At 43.7% G+C, this 24,534-nt stretch overlaps 1 protein-coding gene across 1 annotated transcript in view; it reads left to right on the forward strand.

Annotated features, from left to right (window-relative positions):
- The first annotated feature begins 475 nt into the window (after positions 1-475).
- The window catches only part of LOC137374196 (ATPase MORC2-like), a 69,180-nt gene continuing 45,121 nt past the window's right edge, over positions 476-24,534 (forward strand). The window contains exons 1-5 of the mRNA XM_068039984.1: positions 476-513; positions 1,479-1,635; positions 1,720-1,773; positions 15,867-15,901; positions 20,957-21,025. Coding sequence (XP_067896085.1) covers positions 1,571-1,635; positions 1,720-1,773; positions 15,867-15,901; positions 20,957-21,025 — 223 coding nt within the window. The 5' untranslated portion in view covers positions 476-513; positions 1,479-1,570. The remainder of the gene's footprint in view (positions 514-1,478; positions 1,636-1,719; positions 1,774-15,866; positions 15,902-20,956; positions 21,026-24,534) is intronic.

The raw sequence follows: 24,534 nt of genomic DNA on the forward strand, positions 1-24,534 counted from the left end.
ACATTCCAAGGTCCAGGACTACGTGCTGAGGGACGCACTAAAGCTTGGGGCAGCCGCAGCAAAGGCTCAATGGGGAAAGACCACTGTGTAAGGTCCCCCCACCAAGCTGAACTGAGGGGCTGGATCCATGGGAAACCCCTCGAACTGTATCGGGAAAATTTTGTCTTCTGTAAAATGTAAAAATGTATCTGGCACGACAGATGTGTAATGGAAGGGTGGTATTGAAGGAAGCGAACCTCCTTTGCACTGTTTGTAATTTTTGACTTGATGCTGTTTGAAACTGTTTGGTAATGTATTTTTTTACAGATTTTTATGAATAAAGTATATTTTGGGGGGAAAAAAATGTTTTATAATATTAAGAGTTCATGGACTTTGCAGTTCATTCAGTTAATTTTTCCTTTCCTCTGGCATTCAGTTCTTGTGTCCATGCCTGGATCAAGGCTGTAATTAAGTTGGGAGCTAAGTGTTTCTGGTGGGACCCACACTGACTGTTGGCAAGCAAGTTCTTGATTGGTAGGTGTTGCATAATCACAATATTGATGAGACCTTCCATGACTTTGTTGTTGATTTGGTTGGAGGCTGATAACCTGGTAACCACTTGCCTGGATGGGTGCAGCTCCAACAACATTCAAGAAGCTCGCCACCATCCAGGACAAAGCAGCCCGCTTGATTGGCACCCCATCTACAAACATTCACTCCCTCCACCACCGACGCACAGTGGCAACAGTGTGTACTATCTACAAGATGCACTGCAGCAATGCACCAAGGCTCCTTAGACAGCACCTACCAAACCCGCGACCTCTACCAACTAGAAGGACAAGGGCAGCAAATGCATGGGAACACCACCACCTGCAAGTTCCCCTCCAAGTCACACACCATCCTGACTTGGAACTATATCGCCGTTCCTTCACTGTGGCTGGGTCAAAATCCTGGAACTCCCTTCCTAACAACACTGTGGGTATACCTACCCCAAATGGACTGCAGCGGTTCAAGAAGACAGCTCACCACCACCTTCTCAAGGGCAATTAGTGATGGGCAATAAATGCTGGCCTGGCCAGTGACGCCCACATCTCATGAATTAATTTTTTTTTAAATTGGTCAGATTAGATTTTCCCTGATCTTTGTGGATAGGACATAGCTGGGCAACTTTCCACATTTTTGGTTACAGTATCTTAGCAACAGTGAGATAGCTTAGCTGGAGGAGCACCTAATTCTGATGCACAAGTTTCTATCATTGCAGCCAGGATGTTGTTACGAATCATAGCCCTCACTACATCCAGTGCACTAAACCATTTCTTAATATCAAATGGAGTGAACTGAATTGACTGGATTCAGGCAGATGCTGGGGATCTTGGCAGAAGGCTGAATTAGATTTCCCACTTGACCCTTTTATCTCTGACTTAAAATGGAATAACTTACAAGATCATTTTGAACCTCCTTTTCTTTATTTTCATCTCAAGTTCCTAATCTGTTTACAGAATAAAGCTGGTAGGATTTTGGAGTACTACAACCTTAGCTGTTGACATAACTTGGAAAGGTATGGTGAAAGGAGGAGAAAGTGAGAATAAAAATGGCAGACAATTACCATGAGTTATCCAGGGCTCATCTTACCTGTGACTATCTTCATGCAAACTCGTAAGTATGACTGAACAAATTATATTTATTTACATTTGACCAAAGAGAGGAAAAATACAGACAAAATGGTTTCCAATTTTACAGAACCACACATGAATTCCTCTTTGGAGCGTTGGCAGAATTGGTGGATAATGCAAGGTAATGTTACTGGCAAGAACCTAGGAAGATGAATAATCAAATGTTATGCTTTAAATGGTTAAAAAGTATAGCTGAAATATTAGTTAACTGAAGAAAGCTATGGTTTTGGCTGTAAGCAAAAAGATCAAATAGCTAATTGAATAGTAAATAATATGAAATAAAAACAGAAAATGCTGGAAATACTTAGCAGGTCTGGCAGCATCTGTGGGGAGAGAAACAGTTAATGTTTCAGGGCTGTGACCTTTCATCAGAAATGGGAAATGTTAGAAATGTAATAGGTTGTGAGAAGTGAAAGGGGGTCGGGAGGTGGGAAAAGAATAAAAGGGAAGGTCTGTGATAGGTGGAAGGCAGGAGAGATTAAATGATATAAAGGTTTTGTGGTGCCAGGCCAAAGAGAGTGGTAATGGAACAAGAAAAAGGTATGTCCAGAGGAGATGTAAATGGCAGGATCCTTAATAGCTACTAGCTGAAAGCAAAGAAGAGGAAATAAGAGAAACAAGAGACAAAAAAAAAAAAAAACCAGCAAAGAAAAAAGAAACAAAATGGGGGCAGGGAATGCGATCTAAAATTGTTGAACTCAATGCTGAGTCCAGAAGGCTGTAAAGTACACAGTTGAAAGATGAGGCACTGTTCCTCAAGCTTGTGTTGAGCTTCATTGGAACACTGCAGGAGGGCAAGGACAGAAAGATCAGAGTGGAAGCAAGATGGAGAATTGAAATGAGAGGTGATAGGAATTTCCGGGTCATGCTTGCGGACTGAATGGAGTTGCTTCGCAAAGCAGTCATCCAGTCTGCATTTGGACTTCCCAATTTGGAGGAGCCCACATCGTGAGCATGCTAATAGGATATTATGGAAAAGGATAGGTCTGGTCCTCAGGTTGAAGTCCTAAATTGGGGGAAGGCTAATTTCGATGGCTTCTCAAAAGTTGAATGGGACAGGCTATTTACAGGTAAAGGGATGTCTGGCAAGTGGGAGGCTTTTAAAAGTGAGATAGGAAGAGTTCAGGGCTGGCATGTTCCTGTTAGATGGAAGGGCAAGGCTGGCAAGTTTAGGGAACTTCGGTTGACGAGGGATATTGAGAGTCTGGTCAGGACAAAGAAGGAGGCATATGTCAGGTATAGGCAGCTGGGATCGAGTGCGTCCTTCGAGGAGTATAGGGGATGTAGGACTACACTTAAGAAGGAAATTAGCAGAGCGAAAAGGGGCCATGAGATTTCCCTGCAGATAAGATAAAGGAGAATCCTAAAAGATTCTATAAGTATATTAAGAGTAAAAGGGTAGCAAGGGAGAGAGTAGGTTCCCTTAAGGATCAGTGTGGCAATCTATGTGTGGAGCCACGGGAAATGGGCGAGGTCATAAATGAATATTTATCGTCCATATTTACCGTGGCGAAGGTCATGGAAACTAGTGAGTTCAAGGGAGGGAACACCGGTATCCTGGAGCATATCAACATTGCACAGGGCGGCACAGTGGCGCAGTGGTTAGCACCGCAGCCTCACAGCTCCAGGGACCCGGGTTCGATTCCGGGTACTGCCTGTGTGGAGTTTGCAAGTTCTCCCTGTGTCTGCGTGGGTTTCCTCCGGGTGCTCCGGTTTCCTCCCACAAGCCAAAAGACTTGCAGGTTGATAGGTAAATTGGCCATTATAAATTGTCACTAGTATAGGTAGGTGGTAGGGAAATATAGGGACAGGTGGGGATGTTTGGTAGGAATATGGGATTAGTGTAGGATTAGTATAAATGGGTGGTTGATGTTCGGCACAGACTCGGTGGGCCGAAGGGCCTGTTTCAGTGCTGTATCTCTAATCTAATCTAATCTAAATTGCAAAGGAGGAGGTGTTGGAGGTTTTAAAGCACATTAAAGTGGATAAATCCCCAGGGCTTGACTAGGTGTATCCTAGGATGCTATGGGAAGCAAGGGAGGAGATTGCTGGGGCCTTGGCAGAGATTTTTGTATCATCGTTAGCCACGGGTGAGGTACCGGAAGACTGGAGGATAGCTAATGTTGTGCCTTTATTTAAGAAGGGCAGCAGGGATAAGCCAGGGAACTACAGGCCGGTGAGCCTCACATCAGTGGTGGGAAAGTTATTGGAAGGGATTCTGAGAGACAGGATTTATATGCATCTGGAAAGGCATGGCCTGATTAGGGATAGTCAGCATTGCTTTGTGCATGGGACATCATGTCTCACGAATTTGATTGAGTTTTTCGAGGAGGTGACCAAGAGGATTGACGAGGGCAAGGCGATGGATGTTCTCTACATAGACTTTAGCAAGGCCTTTGACAAGGTCCCGCATGGTAGGCTGGTCCAGAAGGTTCAAACACATGGGATCCAAGGTAAGCTAGCAAATTTGATACAAAATTGGCTTGGTGATAGAAGGTGGTAGTGGAGGGTTGTTTTTCAAATTGGAGGCCGGTGACCAGTGGTGTGCCGCAGGGATCGGTGCTGGGCCCTCTGTTGTTGTCATATATATTAATGACTTGGATGTGAATGGAAAGGGCATGATTAGTAGGTTTGCAGATGACACCAAAATTGGTGGTATAGCGGACAGTGAAGAAGGTTGTCTAAGGTTACAACAGGATATAGATCAACTAGGAAAGTGGGCAAGGGAGTGGCAAATGGAATTTAATGCAGACAAGTGTGAAGTGATGCATTTTGGGAAGTTAAACCAGGGCACAACATATACAGTAAATGGCAGGGCCCTGGGGAGTGTTGTTGAGCAGAGAGACCTTGGGGTGCAAGTACATAGTTCCCTGAAAGTGGCAACACAGGTAGACAGGGTGGTGAAGAAGGGGTATGGCATGCTTGCCTTCATCGGCCGAGGCATTGAGTACAAGAGTTGGGACGTCATGTTACAGTTGTATATAACGTTGGTTAGGCCGCATTTGGAGTACTGTGTGCAGTTCTGGTCGCCGCACTACAGGAAAGATGTGATTAAGCTAGAGAGGGTGCAGAAAAGATTCACAAGGATGTTGCCTGGTTTGGAGGGCTTGAGTTATAAAGAGAGATTGGATAGGCTGGGTCTGTTTTCCCTGGAGCAAAGGAGACTGAGAGGGGGCATGATAGAGGTATATAAAATTATGAGAGGCATAGATAGGGTAGATAGCCAGAGTCTGTTTCCCATGGTAGGGGTGACTAAAACTAGAGGGCATAGATTTAAGATGAGAGGGAGGAGGTTTAAAGGGGATCAAAGTGGGAAATGTTTCACACAAAGAATAGTGGGTATCTGGAATGAGCTGCCTGAGGAGGTGGTGGAGGCAGGAACAGTAGCAACATTTAAGAGGCATCTGGACAGGTACTTGAATGAGCGAGGCATAGAGGAATATGGAATTAATGCAGGCAGGTGGGATTAGTATAGATAGGCATTATGGTCGGCATGGATTCGGTGGGCCGAAGGGCCTGTTTCTATGCTGTACGACTCTATGACTATGATTAATACAGCATACTAAATTGAAAGAAGTACAAGTAAATTGCTGTTTTCACCTGGATGGAGTGTTTGGGGTCTTGGACAGTGGGAAGCGAGGAGGGAAAAGCGCAGGTGTTGCATCTCCTGCGCTTGCGTGGAAAGGTGTAGGAAAGGGAGGGGTGTTGGGCATAACTGAGGAGTGCACCAGGGTATCACAGAGGGAACAGTCCCTTTGGAATGCTGAGAAGGGAGGGGAGGGGAATATGTGTTTGGTGGTCTCATCACAGGAGAATCCTATCATGGTCCATGGAGGAAGGGGAAGGGGTGATAGCAGAAGTTTGTGAAATAGAATGGTCACAGTCAAAAGGTATTTGGACCTGCACCTGAAATGCTATAACCTGCAAGGCTACAGACCAGGTGCTGGAAGGTGGGATGAGAATGGGCAGCTAGTTTTTTCAGCCGATGCAGACACAATGGGCTGAATGGCTTCTTTCTGTGCTGTACCTTTTCTATCGTTCTATGGTAAACCAATGCTATTAATCATTATGATAATATGCTAATTATGCTAAGCACATTTTGAAGATTGCTTTACATGGTTGTCAATTCAATTTTATAAAGAAAAACTGCAAACCACTAAGTTTTAAAACTTGTTTATTATCAATTTTTCCAGTTTACTACCAGCTGCATTTCCATCAAGTTCCACTCGGAGGTGTCACGCACTTGTAGAAGTAACTTCTTCGTAAAATTACTAGGTCACCCACCTCCAGTTTCAATTCAGCACTTCACAACCATATCGTCGTAATACTGACTTTATCCACAAGAACACGAGAAATAGGAGCAGGAGTAGACCATATGGCCCATCAAGCCTGCTCCGTCATTCAGTACGATCATGACTGATCTTAGGCTTGATCTCTATTTTCCCTCCTGTTCGCCATATCCCTTGATTCCCTGAAAGACCAAAAATCTGTCTGTGCCAGCCTTAAATGTATTTGGGGTAGAGAATTCCAAAGATTCACAACCCTTTCAGAGAGTAGTCATCTCAGTGCTAAATGATCGGCTCCTTATCCTAAGGAAAGCAATCCTAGCCTATCCAATCTTTCCCCATAGCTGCAATTTTCAAGCCCTGGCAACATTCTTGTAAATCTCCTCAGTACTCTCTCCAGAGCAGTTATGTCCTTCCTGTAATGTGACCAGAAGTGTATGCAATACTCCAGCTGTGGCCTAACCAGTGTTTTATATAGTTCCCGCATTACATCCCTGCTTTTGTATTCTATACCTCGGCCAATAAAGGAAAGCATTCCTTATGCCTTCACCAGTTTATCTACCTGTCCTGCCACCTTCAGAGACCTGTGGACATGCACTCCGAGGTCTTTCACTTTTTCTATCCCTCTCAATATCCTCCTATTTATTGTGTATTTCTTTGCTTTGTTTGCCCTCCCCAAATGCATTACCTCTCACTTCTCTGGATTGAATTCCATTTGCCACTTTACCGCCCACTCAACCAAACCATTGATATATTTCTGGAATCTACAGCTATCCTCTTCACTATCAACTACAGGGCTAATTTTTGTGTCATCTGCAAATTTCCCAATCATGCCCTCTCCATTTAAGTCCAAATCATTAATATATACCACAAACAGCAAGGGATCCATTCACAAATACATCCGTCGACGATTACCCTTTGTTTCCTGTCACTGAGCCAATTTTGGATCCAACTCGCCACATTCCCCTGAATCACATGGGCTTTTTTTTCTGACCAGTCTGCCATGTGGACCTTGTCAAATGCCTTACTAAAATCCATGTAGACAACATCCACTGCACTACCCTCATCAATCCTCCTTGTTGCTTCCTCAAAAAATTCAATTAAGTTAGTAAGACATGACCTTCCCTTAACAAACCCATGCTGACAATCCCTGATTAATCCGTGCCTTTCTAAGTGACGGTTTATCCTATCTCTCAGAATTGATTCTAATAATTTGCCCACCACCGAGGTCAAACTGTCTGGTCTATAATTATTTGGCCTATCCCTCGCAACCTTTTTAATCAATGCTACAACGTTCGCAGACCTCCAATCTTATGGTACCTCGCCTGTATCTAGTGAGGATTTGAAGATGATCCTCAGGGCATCCGCTGTTTCCTCCCTGGCTTCCTTTAACAGCCTGGGATGCAATCCATCGGTCCTGGTGATTTATCCACTTTCAAGGATGTCAGACCCTCTAGTACTTCCTCTCTCATTATACTTATCGTATCTAAAATTTCACACTCCTCTTTAACAACAGTGTCTGCATCATCCATCTCCTTTGTGCAGACAGAGACTAAGTACTCATTGAGAACCTTGACCACATCTTCTACATCGATGCATAAGTTACTTTGTACATCTCTAATAGGCCCTGTCCTTTCCTTAGTTATCCTCTTGCTCTTAAAGTACTGATAAAACATCTTTGGGTTTTCCTTGATTTTACCTGCCAAAAATTTTTAATGTCCTCTCTTTGCTTTCATAATTTCTTTTTTTTACGTCACCCCTGCAACTTCTGTACTCCTCAAGGCTTTCTAAAATATTAAGTTTTTTGTGACTGTCATAAGCTTTATTTTTCTGCTTTATTTTACCCTGTATGCTTCCAGATAACCAGGGGGCTCTAGATTTGGCAGTACCACCCTTTTCCTTTGTGGCAACATGTCTACACTGTGCCTGTAGAATCTCATTTTTGAATGCCTCCACTGGTTTGCCACTAATTTTCCTTCAAGGAGCTGTATCTAGTCCACTTTCGCCAGATCATCTCTCAGCTTCATGAAATTTGCCTTCCCCCAATTTAGAACTTTTACTCCTGTTCTATGTTTGTCCTTTTCCATAATAATGCTAAATCTCACTGTATTATGGTCACTATCTCCAAAATGGTCACCCACTGCTACTTCATCCACTTGCCCAGCTTTACTTCCTAAGATACAATCTACAGTTGTGCCCCCTCTCGTTGGGCTTGCTAAGTTTTGGCTAAAATGTTCTCTTGAATGCAGTTCAAGAATTTTCTGCCCTCTGTGCCCTTCACACTGTTTGCATCTCAGTTGATATTAGGGTAGTTGAAATCCCCAACTATTATTGCCCTATTGTTGCACTCAGAAATTTGCCTACATAATTGTTCTTCTATCCCCCTCTCACTATTTGGGGGTCTATAGTGTGGCTGCCCCTTATTTATTTCTGAACTCAAGCCATATGGCCTCATTTGACGATTCATTTAGCATATCATCCCTCCTCACAGCTGTAATTGAATATTTAACAAATAATGCTACACCCCCTCCTTTTTTATCCCCCTCTCTATCCTGCATGAAAACTCTATATCCAGGGATGTTGAGCTGCCATTTTTGCCCCTCTTTAAGCCAAATTGTCATTATCGCAATGATATCATACTGCCATGTGTCTATCTGTGCCCTTAGCTCATCAGCTTTATTTACTACACTCCTTGCATTTAAATAAATACCTTTTAACACTGCCAAGTTCCTGTGCTGTACACTTTTTAACCTTTGCTTCTTCTGTCTTTCAGAGTCACTTACCAATTTTGCTAATTTTCTGCATCCTGTTCCCTGCCCCGAAGTTGTCCTATCTAAAACTATGCTCAGGTTCCCATTCCCATGCCAATCTAGTTTAAACCATCCCCAACAGCACTAGCAAACCTTCCTGCAAGGATATTTGTCTCTGTCCTGTTCACGTGCAGACCATCCGGCTTATACAGGTCCCACCTACCCCAGAACTGGTCCCAATGCCCTAGAAATCTGAAGCCCTCCCTCCTGCACCATCTCTCCACCCACGCATTCATCTGGTGTATTTTCCTATTACTAAACTCACTAGCACGTGGCCTTGGGAGTAATCCGGAGATTATTACCCTTGTTGTCCTACATGCTAATCTCTTTCCCAACTCCCTAAACTCAGCCTGCAGGACCCTATCCCTCTTTCTTGCTATATCGTTGGTACCAATGTGGACCATGACCTCTGGATGTGCACCCTTGCCCTTCAGAATGCTGTGGAGCCACTTGGTGATATCCATGACCCTTGCACCAGGGAGGCAACATACCATCTTGGAATCACATCTACGACCACAGAAACGCCTATCTGTTCCCCTAACTATAGAATCCCCTACCACTGTTGCTCTCCTGTCTTTTCTCCTTCCTCCCTGCACAGCTGAGCCACGCATGGTACTCTGGTCATGATCCTCGCTGCACTCTCCAGAGGAACCTCCTCTCCCATCGGTACTCAGAACTGAATACCAGTTAGAAAGTGGGATTCTCTCTGAGGACTCCTGCACTAGCTGCCTTGTCCTCCCTGTCTGCCTGGCATCCACCCAGTCCCTCTCTGCTTGCGCTCTCTTAAGCTGCGGGATGACCACCTCCTGAAATGTGCTATCCAAGTATCTCATTCTCGCACATGCACCTCAATGACACCAGCTGCTCCTCGAGTTCCAAGATTTGACACTTGAGTTTCTGCATTTGGTAGCACTTTCAGCACATGGGACATAGAAAAAAATACAGCACAGAAGGAGGCCATTTAGCCCATCGTGTCCGCACCAGCCATTTAAGCTATTCACCCAAACCAATCCCACCTTCCAGCACCTGGTCCATAGCCCTGCAGGTTACAGCACCTTAGGTGCATGTCCAGCTACCTTTTAAAAGAATTGAGGGTCTCTGTCTCCACTGCCGATCCTGGCAGTGAATTCCAGACACCCACCACCCGCTGGGTGAAAAAGTTTCCCCTCATATCCCCTCTAATCCTTCTACAAATCACCTTAAATCTGTGTCCCCTGGTAACCGACCTCCCTGCCAGGGGAAACAAGTCCTTACTGTCTGCTGTACCTAGGCCCCTCATAATTTTGTACACCTCAATCAAGTCACCCCTCAGCCTCCTCAATTCCAGGGAAAACAACCCCAGCCTATCCAATCTTTCCTCATAGCTGCAACCCTCAAGCCCTGGCAACATTCTTGTAAATCTCCTCTGCAATGTCTCCAGAGCAATTATGTCCTTTCTGTAATGTGGTGACCAGAACTGCACGCAATACTCCACCTGCAGCCTAACCAGTGCTCTATACAGCTCCAGCATCACATCCCTGCTTTTGTACTTTATACCTAGGTCAATAAATGAAAGCAATCCATATGCCTTCTTCACCACCCTATCTATCTGTCCTGCCACTTTCAGGGACCTGTGGACATGCACTCCAAGATCTCTCACTTCTTCTACCCCTCTCAATATCCTCCCGTTCATTGTGCATTCCCTCGCTTTATTTGCCCTCCCCAAATGTATCACCTCACACTTCTCCGGATTGAATTCCATTTGCCACTTTTCTACCCACTAAACCAAACCATTGATATATTTTTGGACTCTACGGCTATCCTCCTCACTATTAACTACACGGCCAGTTTTTGTGTCATCAGCAAATTTCCCAATCATGCCTCCCACATTTAAGTCCAAATCATTAATATATACCACAAACAGCAAGGGACCCAACACTGAGCCATGTAGAATACCACTGGAAACCGCTTTCCATTCACAAAAACATCCGTCGACAACTGCCTTTTGTTTCCTGTCACTGAGCCAATTCTGGATCTTCCCCTGTATCCCATGGGCTGTCATGTGGACCTTGTCAAATGCCTTACTAAAATCCATGTAAACCACATCCACTGCACTACCCTCATCAATCCTCCTTGTTACTTCCTCAAAAAGCTCAATCAAGTTAGGAAGACTTGACCTTCCCTAAACAAATCCATGCTAACTATCTCTGATTAATCCGTGCCTTTCAAAGTGATAGTTTATCCTGTCCCTCCGAATAGATTCTAACAATTTGCCCACCACCGAGGTCAGACTGACTGGCCTATAATTACCTGGCTTATCCCTCGCACCCTTTTTAAACAATGGTACAACGTTCTCAGACCTCCAATCATCTGGTGCCTCACCTGTATCTAGTAAAGATTTGAAGATGATCCTCAGCACATCCTCTGTTTCCTCCCTGGCTTCCTTTACCAGCCTGGGATGCAAAACATCCGGTCCTGGCGATTTATCCAATTTCAGGGATGTCAGACCCTCTAGCACGTCCTCTCTCATTATGCTTATCTATATTTCACATTCCTCTTTAACTACAATGTATGCATCGACCCTTCCCTTTGTGAAGACAGCAACAAAAAGCTCATTAAGAACCCTGCCCACATCTTCTGCATCCACGCATATGTTGCCCTGTACATCTGATAGACCCTACCCTTTCCTTAGTTATCCTCTTGCTCTTAATCTACTGATAAAATATCTTCGGGTTTTCCTTGATTTTACCTGCCAATAATTTTTCATGTCGTCTCTTTGCTTTTCTAATTTCCTTTTTTATTTCACCCTGCACTTTCTATACTCCCCTAGGCTTTCTAAAGTATTAAGATATTTGTGATCATCATAGGCTTTCTTTTTTTGCTTTAACTTACCCTGTAAACTTTTAGATAACCAGGGAGCTCTAGATTTGGCAGTACCACCCTTTTTTTTGTGGGGACATGCCTACACTGTGCATGTGGTATCTTGCTCTTGAATGCCTCCCATTGGTTTGCCACTGATTTCCTTCAGTCCACCTTTGCCAGGTTACCTCTCAGTTTCATTAAATTTGCTTTCCCCCAATTTAGAACCTTTGCTCCTGTTTTATCTTTGTCTTTTTCCATGATTATGCTAAAACTTACTGTATTATGGTCACTATCTCCAAAATGGTCACCCACTGTTCCTTCCTCCATTTGCCCAGCTTCATTACCGAAAACTAAATCTAGAATTGTGCCCCCTTTCGTTGGGCTTGTTACGCGCTGGCTAAAAAAGTTCTCTTGAATGCCGTTCAAGAATTTTGTCCCCTCTGTGCCCTTCACACTGCTTGTATCCCAGTCGATATTGGGGTAGTTGAAATCCCCAACCATCACTACCCTAAAGTTATTACACTCAGAAATTTGCCTACATATTTGTTCCTCTATCTCCCTCTCACTATTTGGGGGTCTATAGTACACCCCCAGTAATGTGGCTGCCCCCTTTTTATTTCTGAACTCAACCCATATGGTGTCATTTGATGATTCATTTAGCATACCATCCCTCCTCAAAGCTGTTACTGATTCCTTGACTAATAATGCTACACACACACCCTTTTTTTGTCTCCCTCTTTTTCATGCCCGAATGCTCTAAATCCAGGGATGTTGAGCTGCCATTCTTGCCCCTCTTTCATCCAAGTTTCTGTTATAGCAACGATATTGTGTTGCCATGTGTCTATCTGTGATCTCAACTCATCTGCTTTATTTACTATACTCCTTGCATTTAAATAAATACCCTTTAACACTGCCAAATTCCTGTGTTGCATACTTTTTAACCTTTTCCTCTTCTGTCTTTCAGAGTCACTCGCCAATTTTGCTAATTTTCTGCGTCCTGTTCCCTGCCCTGAAATTGTCCAATCTAAGACTATGCTCAGGTTCCCATCCCCTTGCCAGTCTGGTTAAACCATCCCTAACAGCACTAGCAAACCTTCCTGCAAGGATATTTGTCCCTGTCCTGTTCACGTGCTGACCATCTGGCTTATAAAGGTCCCACCTACCCAGAACTGGTCCCAATGCCCCAGAAATCTGAAGCCCTCTCTCCTGCACCATCTCTCCATCTTTGCATTCATCTGGTGTATTTTTCTATTACTAAACTCAATAGCACGTGGCCTTGAGAGTAATCCGGAGATTATTACCCTTGTTGTCCTACATGCTAATCTCTTTCCCAACTCCCTAAACTCACCCTGCAGGATCCTATCCCTCTTTCTTGCTATATCGTTGGTACCAATGTGGACCATGACTTCTGGCTGTGCTTCCTCATCCTTCAGAATGCTGTGTAGCCGCTCAGTGATATCCATGACCCTTGTACCAGGGAGGCAACATACCATCCTGGAATCACGTCTATGACCACAAAAATGCTTATCTGTTCCTCTAACCATAGAATCCCCTACTACTATTGCTCTCTTGTCCTTTTTCCTCCCTGTCAGCACAGCTGAGTCACTCATGATGTACCGGTCATGACTCTCACTGCACTCTTAAGAGGAACCCTCCTTCCCATCAGTACTCAGAACTGAATACCGGTTAGAAAGTGGGATGCCCTCCGGGAACTCCTGCACTACCTGCCCTGACCTTCTTGTCTGACTGGCAGCTATCCAGTATCTTTCTGATTGTGCTTGCTTAGGCACCGGGTTGACTACCTCCTGAAACGTGCCATCCACATGGTCCTCCACCTCGCTGATGCACCATAGTGACTCCAGCCACTGTTCGAGCTCCGAAATCCGAAACTCAAGCCTCTGCTGCCAGAGACACTTCCCGCAAATATGTTCGTCAAGGTCACATGGTACATCCACGACTTCCCACATGCCACAGGAGGCACATTCCACTTGGCCGAGCTGCCCTGCCATTACTTAGCTTTACAATGAAATTTAGCTAGTGTAGTAACTTGCCAGCTATTTTCAATCAGCTTTATCCCCTGTATCATTGAGGCTGAAAAGGCAGAAAAGAAAGAGACCAAAGAGCACCTTCCACCGCCTTCCCCCCACCCCACCCCCAGCCAGCAAAAATCCCCCACACTCAACTCACAGCCTCACTGTGCAAGCGGCACTATTCCAGCTACTAATCACTAATAAATTACAGGTAGCTATCCTAGGGCTTTATTTTAAAAATAAAAAAGAACCTTTTTTTTTACTTTGGTTTATCTCAGCTATCCACAGGCAACAACAGCTGCCACCCACTGACCAATCAGCCCACAGAATTCCAGTGATGCCATTGTTAGTTTTTTGTCCCCACTTATCAAACAGAGCATGCGCCGACACAGTTAGAGAGCCTGCCGCTGCCCCTGATGTCTGGTAAGTGAGAGTCTCGAGCCCCGCTCTTTATTTTGACAGCTCCACTCAGTCCCGGTTCCTCAGAGTTCCGCCGCTGACTGCCACTGCCCCGGGCGTCTGGTAAGTGAGGGCCTCGAGCCCCGCTCTTTATTTTGACAGCTCCACTCAGTCCCGGTCCCTCAGAGTTCCACCGCTGACTGCCACTGCCCCGGGCGTCTGGTAAGTGAGGGTTTCGAGCCCCGCTCTTTATTTATACAGCTCCGCTTGGTCCCAGTTCCTCGCAGGCCCGCCGCTGACTGCCACTGCCCTGGATGTGTAGTAAGTGAGCGAGTGAACATGTAGTTGTCTCGGAAATAGGTAGGGTCCTGGAGTCCCCACATGGCACAGGATGTGCATTCGATGGGTGCGAGCAGCCCTGCCATGCCTCGAATTATTTATTTACTGCACTGAAATTGGAAGTTAAGTAAACACAATAAAATGGTTATAAATAGAATGAACAAACGAGTAGCCACCTACCAACTACTGCTGTTTTAGTTTCTACTTAGTAGATAGAGAAAAATATAAAAATCAGAAGAAAAAAGAAAGTGAGAAAATCCCACCAGATACTCACTGACTAGCTCCCTGGGCCGTGACACTCTTTATCCCCTCTCGTGCTGTTTACAGCTCTGAGTTTCACTCAGCCAATCACCTACCTGATTCCCTGTAATGTCACACCTCGATTTTTCTTCCCGAACGCCAGCAGACTGGTGGCAGTGGCAGCAACTAGCCCCGCTGCGCTCTCGCTGATTCCTGGTGAACTCTCCTGCTCACGTATGCTCTCTTTCTTTCTCTCTCTTTTCCTCTCTCTCTCACTATTAAATTAAATTGATTTTTCTTAATTTGTAATTCCCCTCTTTACCAAACTCCCTTTTTCACACTCTGTGCAGCCAAGCAGCATTCAGAGACCCCTGAATTTATACTCTCTGAAAACAATGATGAATCAGATTTGCTGGAGCTCAGAAACCAGTTTAAGCTAGCTACCTAATTAACTAGCTACAGCTGCTCTGAGAGCTTGTATATCCCTGTTTAAAGCTGTAAGAAACTTAACTTGCTTCTGAACTAAAACAGTAGTTTTAGTTAATTGCTAAATTTAAACAAAAACTAGAGGTTAACCCTTAAAATTCTATCACTTACCAAACTCCCTTCTTCACACTCGGTGCATTGGGGGCTGACAGAGAAGCTTTCTTGAGGAAGCTAAATGTTATGGGTATATTACATAGTAGGTGAAATTGATCGCCACCAGTAGCACAAATCAGGCTTATAGCAAATCAGCAGTCCATTTTACACAACGGAAGAGAAAATTGGATGTGGTGAATAATGAGCTGCTATTTGCTCTGAGTCTGTTTTGTGCTATGGGCAAAGCCCAATTGCAACGGCATAGGCTTTAAGGACCTGGAAAAAAAACAGAAAATGCTGGAAATGCTCAGCAGGTCAGGTGACATCTGTGCTGAGAGAAACAGAGTTAACGTTTAGGTTGATGACCTTTTATCAGAATCCATCAGTAGCACATCAGTAGGCTCTGATGAAAGGTCATGGACCTGAAATGCTAACTCTCTTTCTCTCACCACAGATGCACCCTGAACTGCTGAGTATTTCCAGCATTTTCGGTTTTTATTTCAGATTTCCGGCATCCTCAGTATTTTGATTTTGAATTTCGGGACTTAATGGTCTTTTCTTGGCTGTGCGATATTATCTTCAAAGTCTGTAATGCTTTATGATTCAAAACAGTCATCAGTTTGATTAATAAAAGACTGCTTTTCAAATAAAATTTGAAAAATATAATAAAACAGTTTTGTTTATTTGCAGAGATGCCAAAGCAACGCTATTGAACATTTATACTGGTGAGTCATAGTATCAAAATTACAGTAGCAGTGATGAAGTAGTGAAATTTGGTCTAACAATTCACTGGCAAAATCATTGTCCTTCTGTTAGATTAGCTACTTTTGATATGACTTTGTTAATTCATTCCTGTTTTTATCTAAATAGAATTAATTGATTGAACCATACCTGGATTTCCCTCTGAATAACTTCAGTACTCTGATTTCTTATTAATGTTTTGGATCGGTTTACTGTTACATTTTTGCCTTTATATTCTATCCCTCTTGTACACAATTCTGTTAGCTTTTTATTTACAGCCTTTTGAAGCTAAGTTGCTGCCTTTATTTGCCCTATGACCCTGTGTCCCCAAATTCCTTTGCTCTTCCATGGCATGGACCCTACTCCCATTCAGGGTATAATTTTTTTTACCAAAATGTATCACCTCACGCTTACTGACATTGTGATCCATGGCGCTGCTGGTGCCACACTATGGGAGCCCTGAAGTCTGAAAATGACACAATCCGTGCTTCTGGTTATTTTTGGTGTGGTCTGTGCTGTGCCATCTGCTAGGAAGGGTGCAATACAGTCATGCCACTCCTGTGCAGAAACGTCAGGAGTGGTCAATCGTGACACCAAATAGCCATTCGGCTGTTTCGATGCATGTTGGGGAAACTTGGACTACTCAGGTCCAGTGAGTGTGCTAATGACTCTCCGCTGAATGCGTGCTGCATGAGAGGACCCACACCCACTGGCACTATTTAAAGCGACAGTCATCCAACTTGCAGGTGAGATGCTTTTGACTTATTTCTGTTGTGGCAAAGCTTGTGGAAGTATTGTGGCTTGTTTTTGGAAGTCTTTTGGTGAATTGGTGCATCCGTTCAGGGAGGACAAAGGATTTGGTCCCCTGTTCATACCAAGTCTGCAAGAAGTATGGGGACCTTAGTTGCAGTGTCTCTGGGTCTGAAACATGACCAATAACTGGAGCAGAGGTTGCACAGAGGGGAAGCTCTGTGAAGAGGGAGGAGTTGTAGTGCTTTCCACAGAAGGCCCTACACATCACAGGTTATCTGGAGCATCCAGGAGCAATGCCAGAGGTGACTCAGATTCAACAAAGTGGTGGTCACAGAACTGTGCCATCTCCTTCAAGAGGACTTTCAGCCTTACACCAAGGCAAAGACGGTGCTGCCAGTGGCCATAAAGGTCACTGTCGCATTAAACTTCCTTACGACCGGATCATTCCAGGTGGGTGTGGGTGACATAGTGAACATCTCCCAGTTGGTTATCCATTGATGCATCCGGGAGGTGGCGAAGGCCCTGTATGAACAGAGAATCTATTTTATTCTGTTCTCTCTAAGCAGAGAGAAGCAGCATGAGCAGGCATGTGGATTTGGCAGAATAGTGGGATTCCGAATAGTGCAGGGAGACACTAACTACACGCATGTGCCTCTACAGGTCCCACCTGTCAATGGGAAGAGGCACAGGAACAGCATCAGCTACCATTCCATCAATGTGCAGTTAATGTGCAACCATGCATAAAGCATTATGTCGGAGAATGCCTGCTATCCTAGCAGCAGCCAAGATGCCTATATCCTAAGGCAGTCTGCCCTTCCCATCTTCAAGTCAAAGCAGAGGGTGGCTACGTGGTGGAAACGAGAGAAACCCCCTCTACATCTGATTAATGATTTCTGCCCCCGCCATCACCCACCACCCACCACCCAACCAAACCAGGATAACGGATGTATAATGAAAGCCATGTATGCACTAGAAACATTGTGGAGCAGACCATCAACATTCTCAAAGAATGGTTCCGCTGCCTGGACCACTTGGGGTTGGGCGTGGGGGGATGGGGTATTCACCAGAGGTGTCTCCAAGTTTGAGATGGTCTGATGCATTTTCCACTACCTTGCCATCAGGAGACAGCAGCCATTGCCACCAGGCATTGGGAGGCCATCTGAGGAAGAGGTGAAGGCAGGGAAGATGCAGCCGGGAACCCTTCGCTCTGGATCAGTTGTCCTAGACATTACTTCTCTCAAAGGAATATCCCTTCACCACCATGGCTCCACCATTCACCATGTTACCATCCATATGGGATGCTGCATCACAGCATCCTCTTAGCCAAGATCCTGTAATAAAAGCCACCAACAATAATCTTTCTAAAGCATCTTTATCCAACAACATATTTACTTAAACAAACAAATTAATTATTCATCCATGTGCATGGACTCTAGTGTCTGTCTTGCTGGTGCCTATGCCTGTCCTAGTGCTCCTACACAGTGCTATCCCATTGGTTTCAGAAGGCTGCTGACTTTCACTGTGGGTGACTGCAGATGGCCTTGCAGGATGCCCTCAAGCACATCTGGACCAAAAAGTGTAGCTTCAGACTACACCATCTCGGCATGGTTGACAGTAGTCTGGGCTGGCTAGCTGAGAAGCAGCAGCAAGGGCACTGCTGCAGTGGCAATTGTGAGAACTCTAATGCAGTCATCCTGAGAAAGGGCAGCAAGCTCATGCTCAACGGTGCCACAGCCGCTCCCATGAAGTGGCACCTCACCAATCCTAGTAACCTATTGGTCGACAGAGTGCTGGACAGCTGTGAAAACCTGTATACCACTTTTGAGCACTGAGATCTACAGCCATGATGGCATCAGCAAGCATGGACCGCATAACTCCCATCTGAGCTTCCACTGCGGCACAGAAATATTGGGTGGCTTCCACTGTGCCGCGGTGGAAGCTGAGACAGCAGCCACCTGATGTTGTATCACGGCTGGGTCTGTAAGTGTTGTCATGGAGCTGGCCACCACTTCACGCTAGAATGTATGGGCTCCAAGCTGTCCGCAATACCCTCGGCCATGCTACAGCCAGGTTTCTCCATGCTCCATGCTTTTACAGGAGGTTGTCTGACAGGCTTGCCAACATCTCAGTGTATGTGATAATCAGCGTTCTCCTGTAGGCCTCCACATCAAAGTCCCGTTGTTGCAGCAAAACTTGTTTGCGACCTCACCATCCAGTGAGCTGGCACAAGAGCAGTCCTCTACCCTGGCCTTACTGCAGCTCACCTGTGACCAGTCATTTGCCACATGCTGATCTTGATTCTTTTCTAGCCTCTCAAGTCCGTACAGTGCCAGTATCTCAGTTGCTTGCGAGTGAGCTTGCGAGTTTCTGATCATGTAACAGTGCTTTTTCATTGTGCTGTGGAGTTGGTGTATCTCTTCCTCCTGGAGCTGCTGTGGCTGGGCAGGTGGCAGTTCTTTGTTATCTGAAAGCATAAAATCAGAAGGGAAGGGAAAGGAGTGGGTTGGAAAATATTTGGTTCATGGTCACACCATCTGCAGCTTGCACTTCATAACAGATAGCCAGCTTAGGGTGTGCTGGGAGTTGAGAAGGGGCATAAAGCAGGAATATACTGTCATTCACAGCATTCTCAGTGACACCGATGCCAAGAGCTGTGTTGCAGCAGGACCCATGATGCAAAGCACTTTTGTAGGGCTCAAGGGATGCAGGTGTATCTATCTCTGCCACTTCTGTTCTGTTAAGATGAGCGTGAGTCTACCTGGAATACATTCTAGCCTTTCATGCTGTTAAGCTCCCTGCTGAGCTTGCAGCCAGCCAGCAGCACAGGTCATGTTCAGCTGCATGCTACAATCAGGCAAATAAGGAAGCAGTACGGAGTTTCCGTGCCACCTGCCTCAGTGGGACGGGCACGCGCAGATCACGAATTGTGACCCCTGTGCCTGAAAACGGGTGCTGCGAAATTTTTTTCCAAGTTGGTAAAATAGTCTTTCTGAGAACAGAAACTAATTTCCCATGAAAGCCCTGCCAGTTGCTATTGGTTTGTTTAGCAACATATTAGAACTCACACTAGGGACATGAACCACACCACACAATCTCTAGACCAGACAATCAGGATCAGATGGACAAACTATAAAGCACTTAATTTTGGCTCTGTACCATTTCAGGTCTGTCTTAAGCCCCAATTTGTAGATCTCTCTGTAACATACTAGCCTACCTCTAAGCCCACATCTCTTGGATGGGGTGGAGTTCATGTATTGTACAAGTTATATTGCTTTCAATACTGAATGTTGTGGTACAACATCGTTTTGACCACTCAACAACAGTGTAGTATAAAATGGATAAGTGCACATTTGTGCTTTGTTAGCAAAGCTATCTGGAATGAGCTGTCCTGGAATGGTAAATATGATTCAGTGAAATGTTTGTTTTCTTTTTGATCTTAGGCAATTATTATGGCAGGGGAGCGGGGGTAAGTTGGGTTTGGGAAGCATATCCAGATCTGCCTCCATAGACATTTCTTGCTTTCTCTTGCAAAAGGAAAAAAATGGCCAATTTACTGACAAACTTCAGGTGTGCAGGGGACAAATAAAACTTGTCTTTGCTTAACTTATGCTGACTTCAACAAAGCGAGACACATAATGAGTATGGCACTAGCCAACTTTATGAACCAGCAAATAATCAATGTGAAGAGATAGGTGTTCATTGTTTTAACATAGCTATAATTTATGGTGTATTGGTAGCTGGCAATGATTATAAAACAATAGTATTATTAAAGGTTATGATGAATATTTGAATGAAACTTAAACTGTTTATAACTCACTTCTATCTAGAGGTAGAATGATCGCCTTATACTCATTATCTCTTTCATAAATATATGCTGTGAAATCCATGAAGGTGTTTTTATTCATTTTTGGGCCCGCATTGTTTTGACAGCCGGTAGGTGTTATTGTAGTTGCCAATAGGCAATGTGATCCATGCTGTAAGTTCGCAATACTACTGCTGATGATGTAATCAGTGAGCTTGAATGATAATCAATAGGAAAAAATTATATAACAGTTTCAGATTTCACAAATGTTGGTGTCATGAACTCACAATGTAACATTTATGCAGTTATATCGAAGTTGTGTTCACCAGCATTCTGGATTCAAGTGGTAAAACAGTGTAAGTTTCATTCTGACTTTATTCATTCAGATTTCTTTTCCAGCTAATTTTCATCTCGGGAAACTGTGGAAGCCAAAACTTTGAGTAAAATTGATTCTAGTTTACCATTTCAATAATTCCTGTTTCAGAGATTAATGAAGAATTGAAAGGGCGATTTATGCTGTGTTTTCTGGATGATGGTATTGGCATGGATCCTAGTAAGTACATTCAGAATGACTATCTCAGTGTTGTCAGTAGCACTGTAAATTTCCCTTGAGGGTCTTCCGGATCAGTCACATTAGCTTTGGCAGATAAGTGAAGCCCTGGATGCAACATATAAACTGGGTTTCCGCCAATCTTCTGCTGAAGTTACGGTGACCAGTCAGGAGCACACCTCAGGAAATTCACTGTGTACATTTTTTAAACCATGTGTAGCACAAAGATTTAATAGATTTCAGACAAACTTAAGCCTTGGGAAAGCCCTCTTAGCTTCGGTACTCCCCTCAATTTTAAAATCAGTATTTTTTGAGTTGTCTTCCCTGGTAACAGTTATTAGAAATTGGGATTCTATATACTAAAGTAAATAGGGTTTGCGAAAGGAATAGAGAAATGAAGGTGGAGAAGCTGCACTAATGGAATAACAGAAAAGGAAGAAAAGAGATGACATTGGTAACTGAAAGGCTAAGAAAAGATTTAATAAACATAACTAATTAAATGAAGATGCATGTAACAAAACAACAGTTGTGAACTTGAAATTTTAACTGATAATCTTATAATGGTAAAATTAAAGTTATCTACATACATAACTTTGAAACAAGCATTAGTATTTTTCCATGTATGCTAGTCCTGGACCAGTAAACCAAGAGATCTAGACTAATTCCTCTGGATTAACATGCAAAATGTGCAAGTAATGAGAATTATTGAGTCAGGTCAGTGAACTTCCAAATTACTTAATTATTTCTTGTAGTTTAATTTCAAAACTGAGACCAGTTTACTTGGAACTATCTGAAGGTGGTAAGAAATGTTCTCAGTAGGCTATTTTCATCAGTTCTTCTATTTGTCTTAACTGAGCACTTTATGGATCTAATTTATGTAGAATTAATGTTAAAACTACTGTCGGAACAGCATTTGTTTCTCCCCAAACCTAAATAAAATGTTTCACAGCAACAAAAGTCAAACATCATGACATTACTAATGTCAATTAAAAATGAAAGACAAAAAAGAATAAAGTGTAGGCAAATAAAACACATAGGGTAGAATTCATAGAATATACTGCATAGAACCAGTCCATCTCAGCATTTATACTCCACTCAAGCCTCCTCCTGCCCAACTTATCTAAATCTATCAGTGAAACCCTCTAATCCCTTCTCCCTGATGTGCTTATCCAGCTTCCATTTAAATGCATCTACCAGCAAGGCGATAACTGTCTCAAGAGGCACTGTTTGTGAGCCAGGAGTAGCAGAAGTGCTTCGTCCTGCCCCCAGGGTCTGGGGTTGGATCTATCTGGCCCTGCAGCCTCTTCTCCAGGTTCCCCGCCGAACTGGATGACCAGCCTGTTAATCAGGATGATTTCTTTGTGGGTATCCTCGCAGTGATATGAGGCAGATGCTGTGAAGTTAAAGTTCTGAGTTTCCCGCATGCTACTGCACCACCCCCACTTACACCTCCATCCCCAACGCGCCAGAAGTTAAAATTCTTCCCTCTGTGGCTACTTTATCAAAACCTTTCATAATCTTAAAGACCTCTATGAGGTCACCCCTCAGCCTTCTCTTTTCAAGAGGAAAGAGACCCAGCCTGTTTATCCTTGCCTGAGAGTTATAACCTTGCATTTCTGGTACCATCCTTGTAAATCTTTCTTGCATCCACTCCAGTGCCTCATTGATCTGTGTCACAACTTTTAGTGCATTGTGTATTTGTACTCCCAGATCTCTTTTCTTCTCTATCCCATTTAGATACTTATTTTCCAAGTAATATATGACCTCCTTATTTTTCTTGTCACAAAAGCATCCTTGCTTTTTTTGTTACAGGAAATTTCTAACTAGTTATGGAGGAACTTAAACAGTTGGAAAAGTACTGTATGTGATAAGGCTGTGGTTGCTGGGTCAATTGAAATTTTCAAGACTGCGATTGATAGATTTTTGATAGATCAGGCTATCAAGGGATACGTTCAAAAGCAAGTAAATGGAGTGGAGGTACAGGTCAGCCATAATCTAACTAATTGGTGGTTTAGGCTTCAGGTGTTGAATGAAATAAAAAAGGATTAATCACACTAATATGGGTAGTCTACAGACCACATAATAGTTGAAGGATGATGGAGGAAGAAATATGCAAACAAATTAGGGAAATGAGTAACAAACATAGAATAATGGAATGGGAGATAAGAAAATAGGAGGCCATATTATTTAACCCCTTCTGAGAACCCTGACAAAGTACATGCTTCTCCTGGGAAAACTAGCAATAACTTCTTACTGTTGGCAGTTAGGAGCATAGGAACAGGACTTAGTCATTCAACACCTGAAGCCTAAACCACCAATTAGTTAGATTATGGTTGACCTATACCTCCACTCCATTTACTTGCTTTTGATCATATCCCTTGATAGCCTGGTCTAACAAAAATCTATCAATCTCAGTCTTGAAAATTTCAATTGATCCAGCAACCACAGCCTTTTGGAGGAAGGAGTTCCATACATCCACGATCCTCTGCGTGAAAAGGTGCTTTCTGACTTCACTCCTAATAGATTTTGCTCCCTTGTTCTGAATTCCCCCACCAGAGGAAATAGTTTCCCTGTATCTATCCTGTGGATCTCTTTGCTATTTTAAATACCTTGATTGGATTATCCCTCAACCTTTTGAAACTTAAGGGAATACAAGCCAAGTTTATTCAACCTCTCTGAATAATGTAACCCTTTAACCCCTGGTGTCATTCTGGTGAATCTATATAATACCCCCCCTCCAAGGTCAATCTTTCCTTAGGTGCAGAACCAAAAACTGATGGAGTCTGACCAAGGCTCTGTACAACTGAAGCATTACTTCCTCATTTTCATATTCCAACCCCTTGAGATAAAGGTAACATTCCATTCACCTTCATGATTACATTTTGAACCTGTGCATTAGCTGTTAATAATTTGTGTACATGAACACCCAAATTCTGCTGCTCCTCCACAACTCCTAGTATCTCACTATTAAGAAAATATTCCAATTTGCCTTTCTCAGATCTGAAGCGTGACATCACGCTTCTCCAAGTATGTGAGGAGCTTGAACACATCTGCCATAGTTTTGCCCACTCACTTAGTCTGTTTGCATCCCTTAGTAACTTCCTTCTCTCATCTACAAACTTACTGTGAATTCTAAGAGTGTCATCTGTAAATTGGATATACAACTCCCTTCATCCAAATATGCTATATATATGGTGAAATGCTGATGCTCCAGTACAGATTCCATGGAAACACCACTTGTGACATCCCGCCAATCAGAGAAAGTTCCATTTAGCCTTGCTCTAAGGTTGCCTTAATTCTGTATTCTTCAGTTTCTTGTGTGGAACCTTACTAAACGTCTTCTCGAAGTCCATGTAGACACCATCCATGGGCACTCCTTGCTATCCACCATGCTAGTGACCTCAAAAAATTCAACTAGATTAATCAGACATGACCTTACCCCTCAAAAATCAGTGCTGATTCTTATTGATTAGCTCATACATGTCTAAGTGCTCAATCATTGACGCTGATGA

This window comes from Heterodontus francisci, chromosome 10, assembly GCF_036365525.1.
Source record: "Heterodontus francisci isolate sHetFra1 chromosome 10, sHetFra1.hap1, whole genome shotgun sequence".
In the NCBI taxonomy this organism is placed as follows: domain Eukaryota; kingdom Metazoa; phylum Chordata; class Chondrichthyes; order Heterodontiformes; family Heterodontidae; genus Heterodontus; species Heterodontus francisci.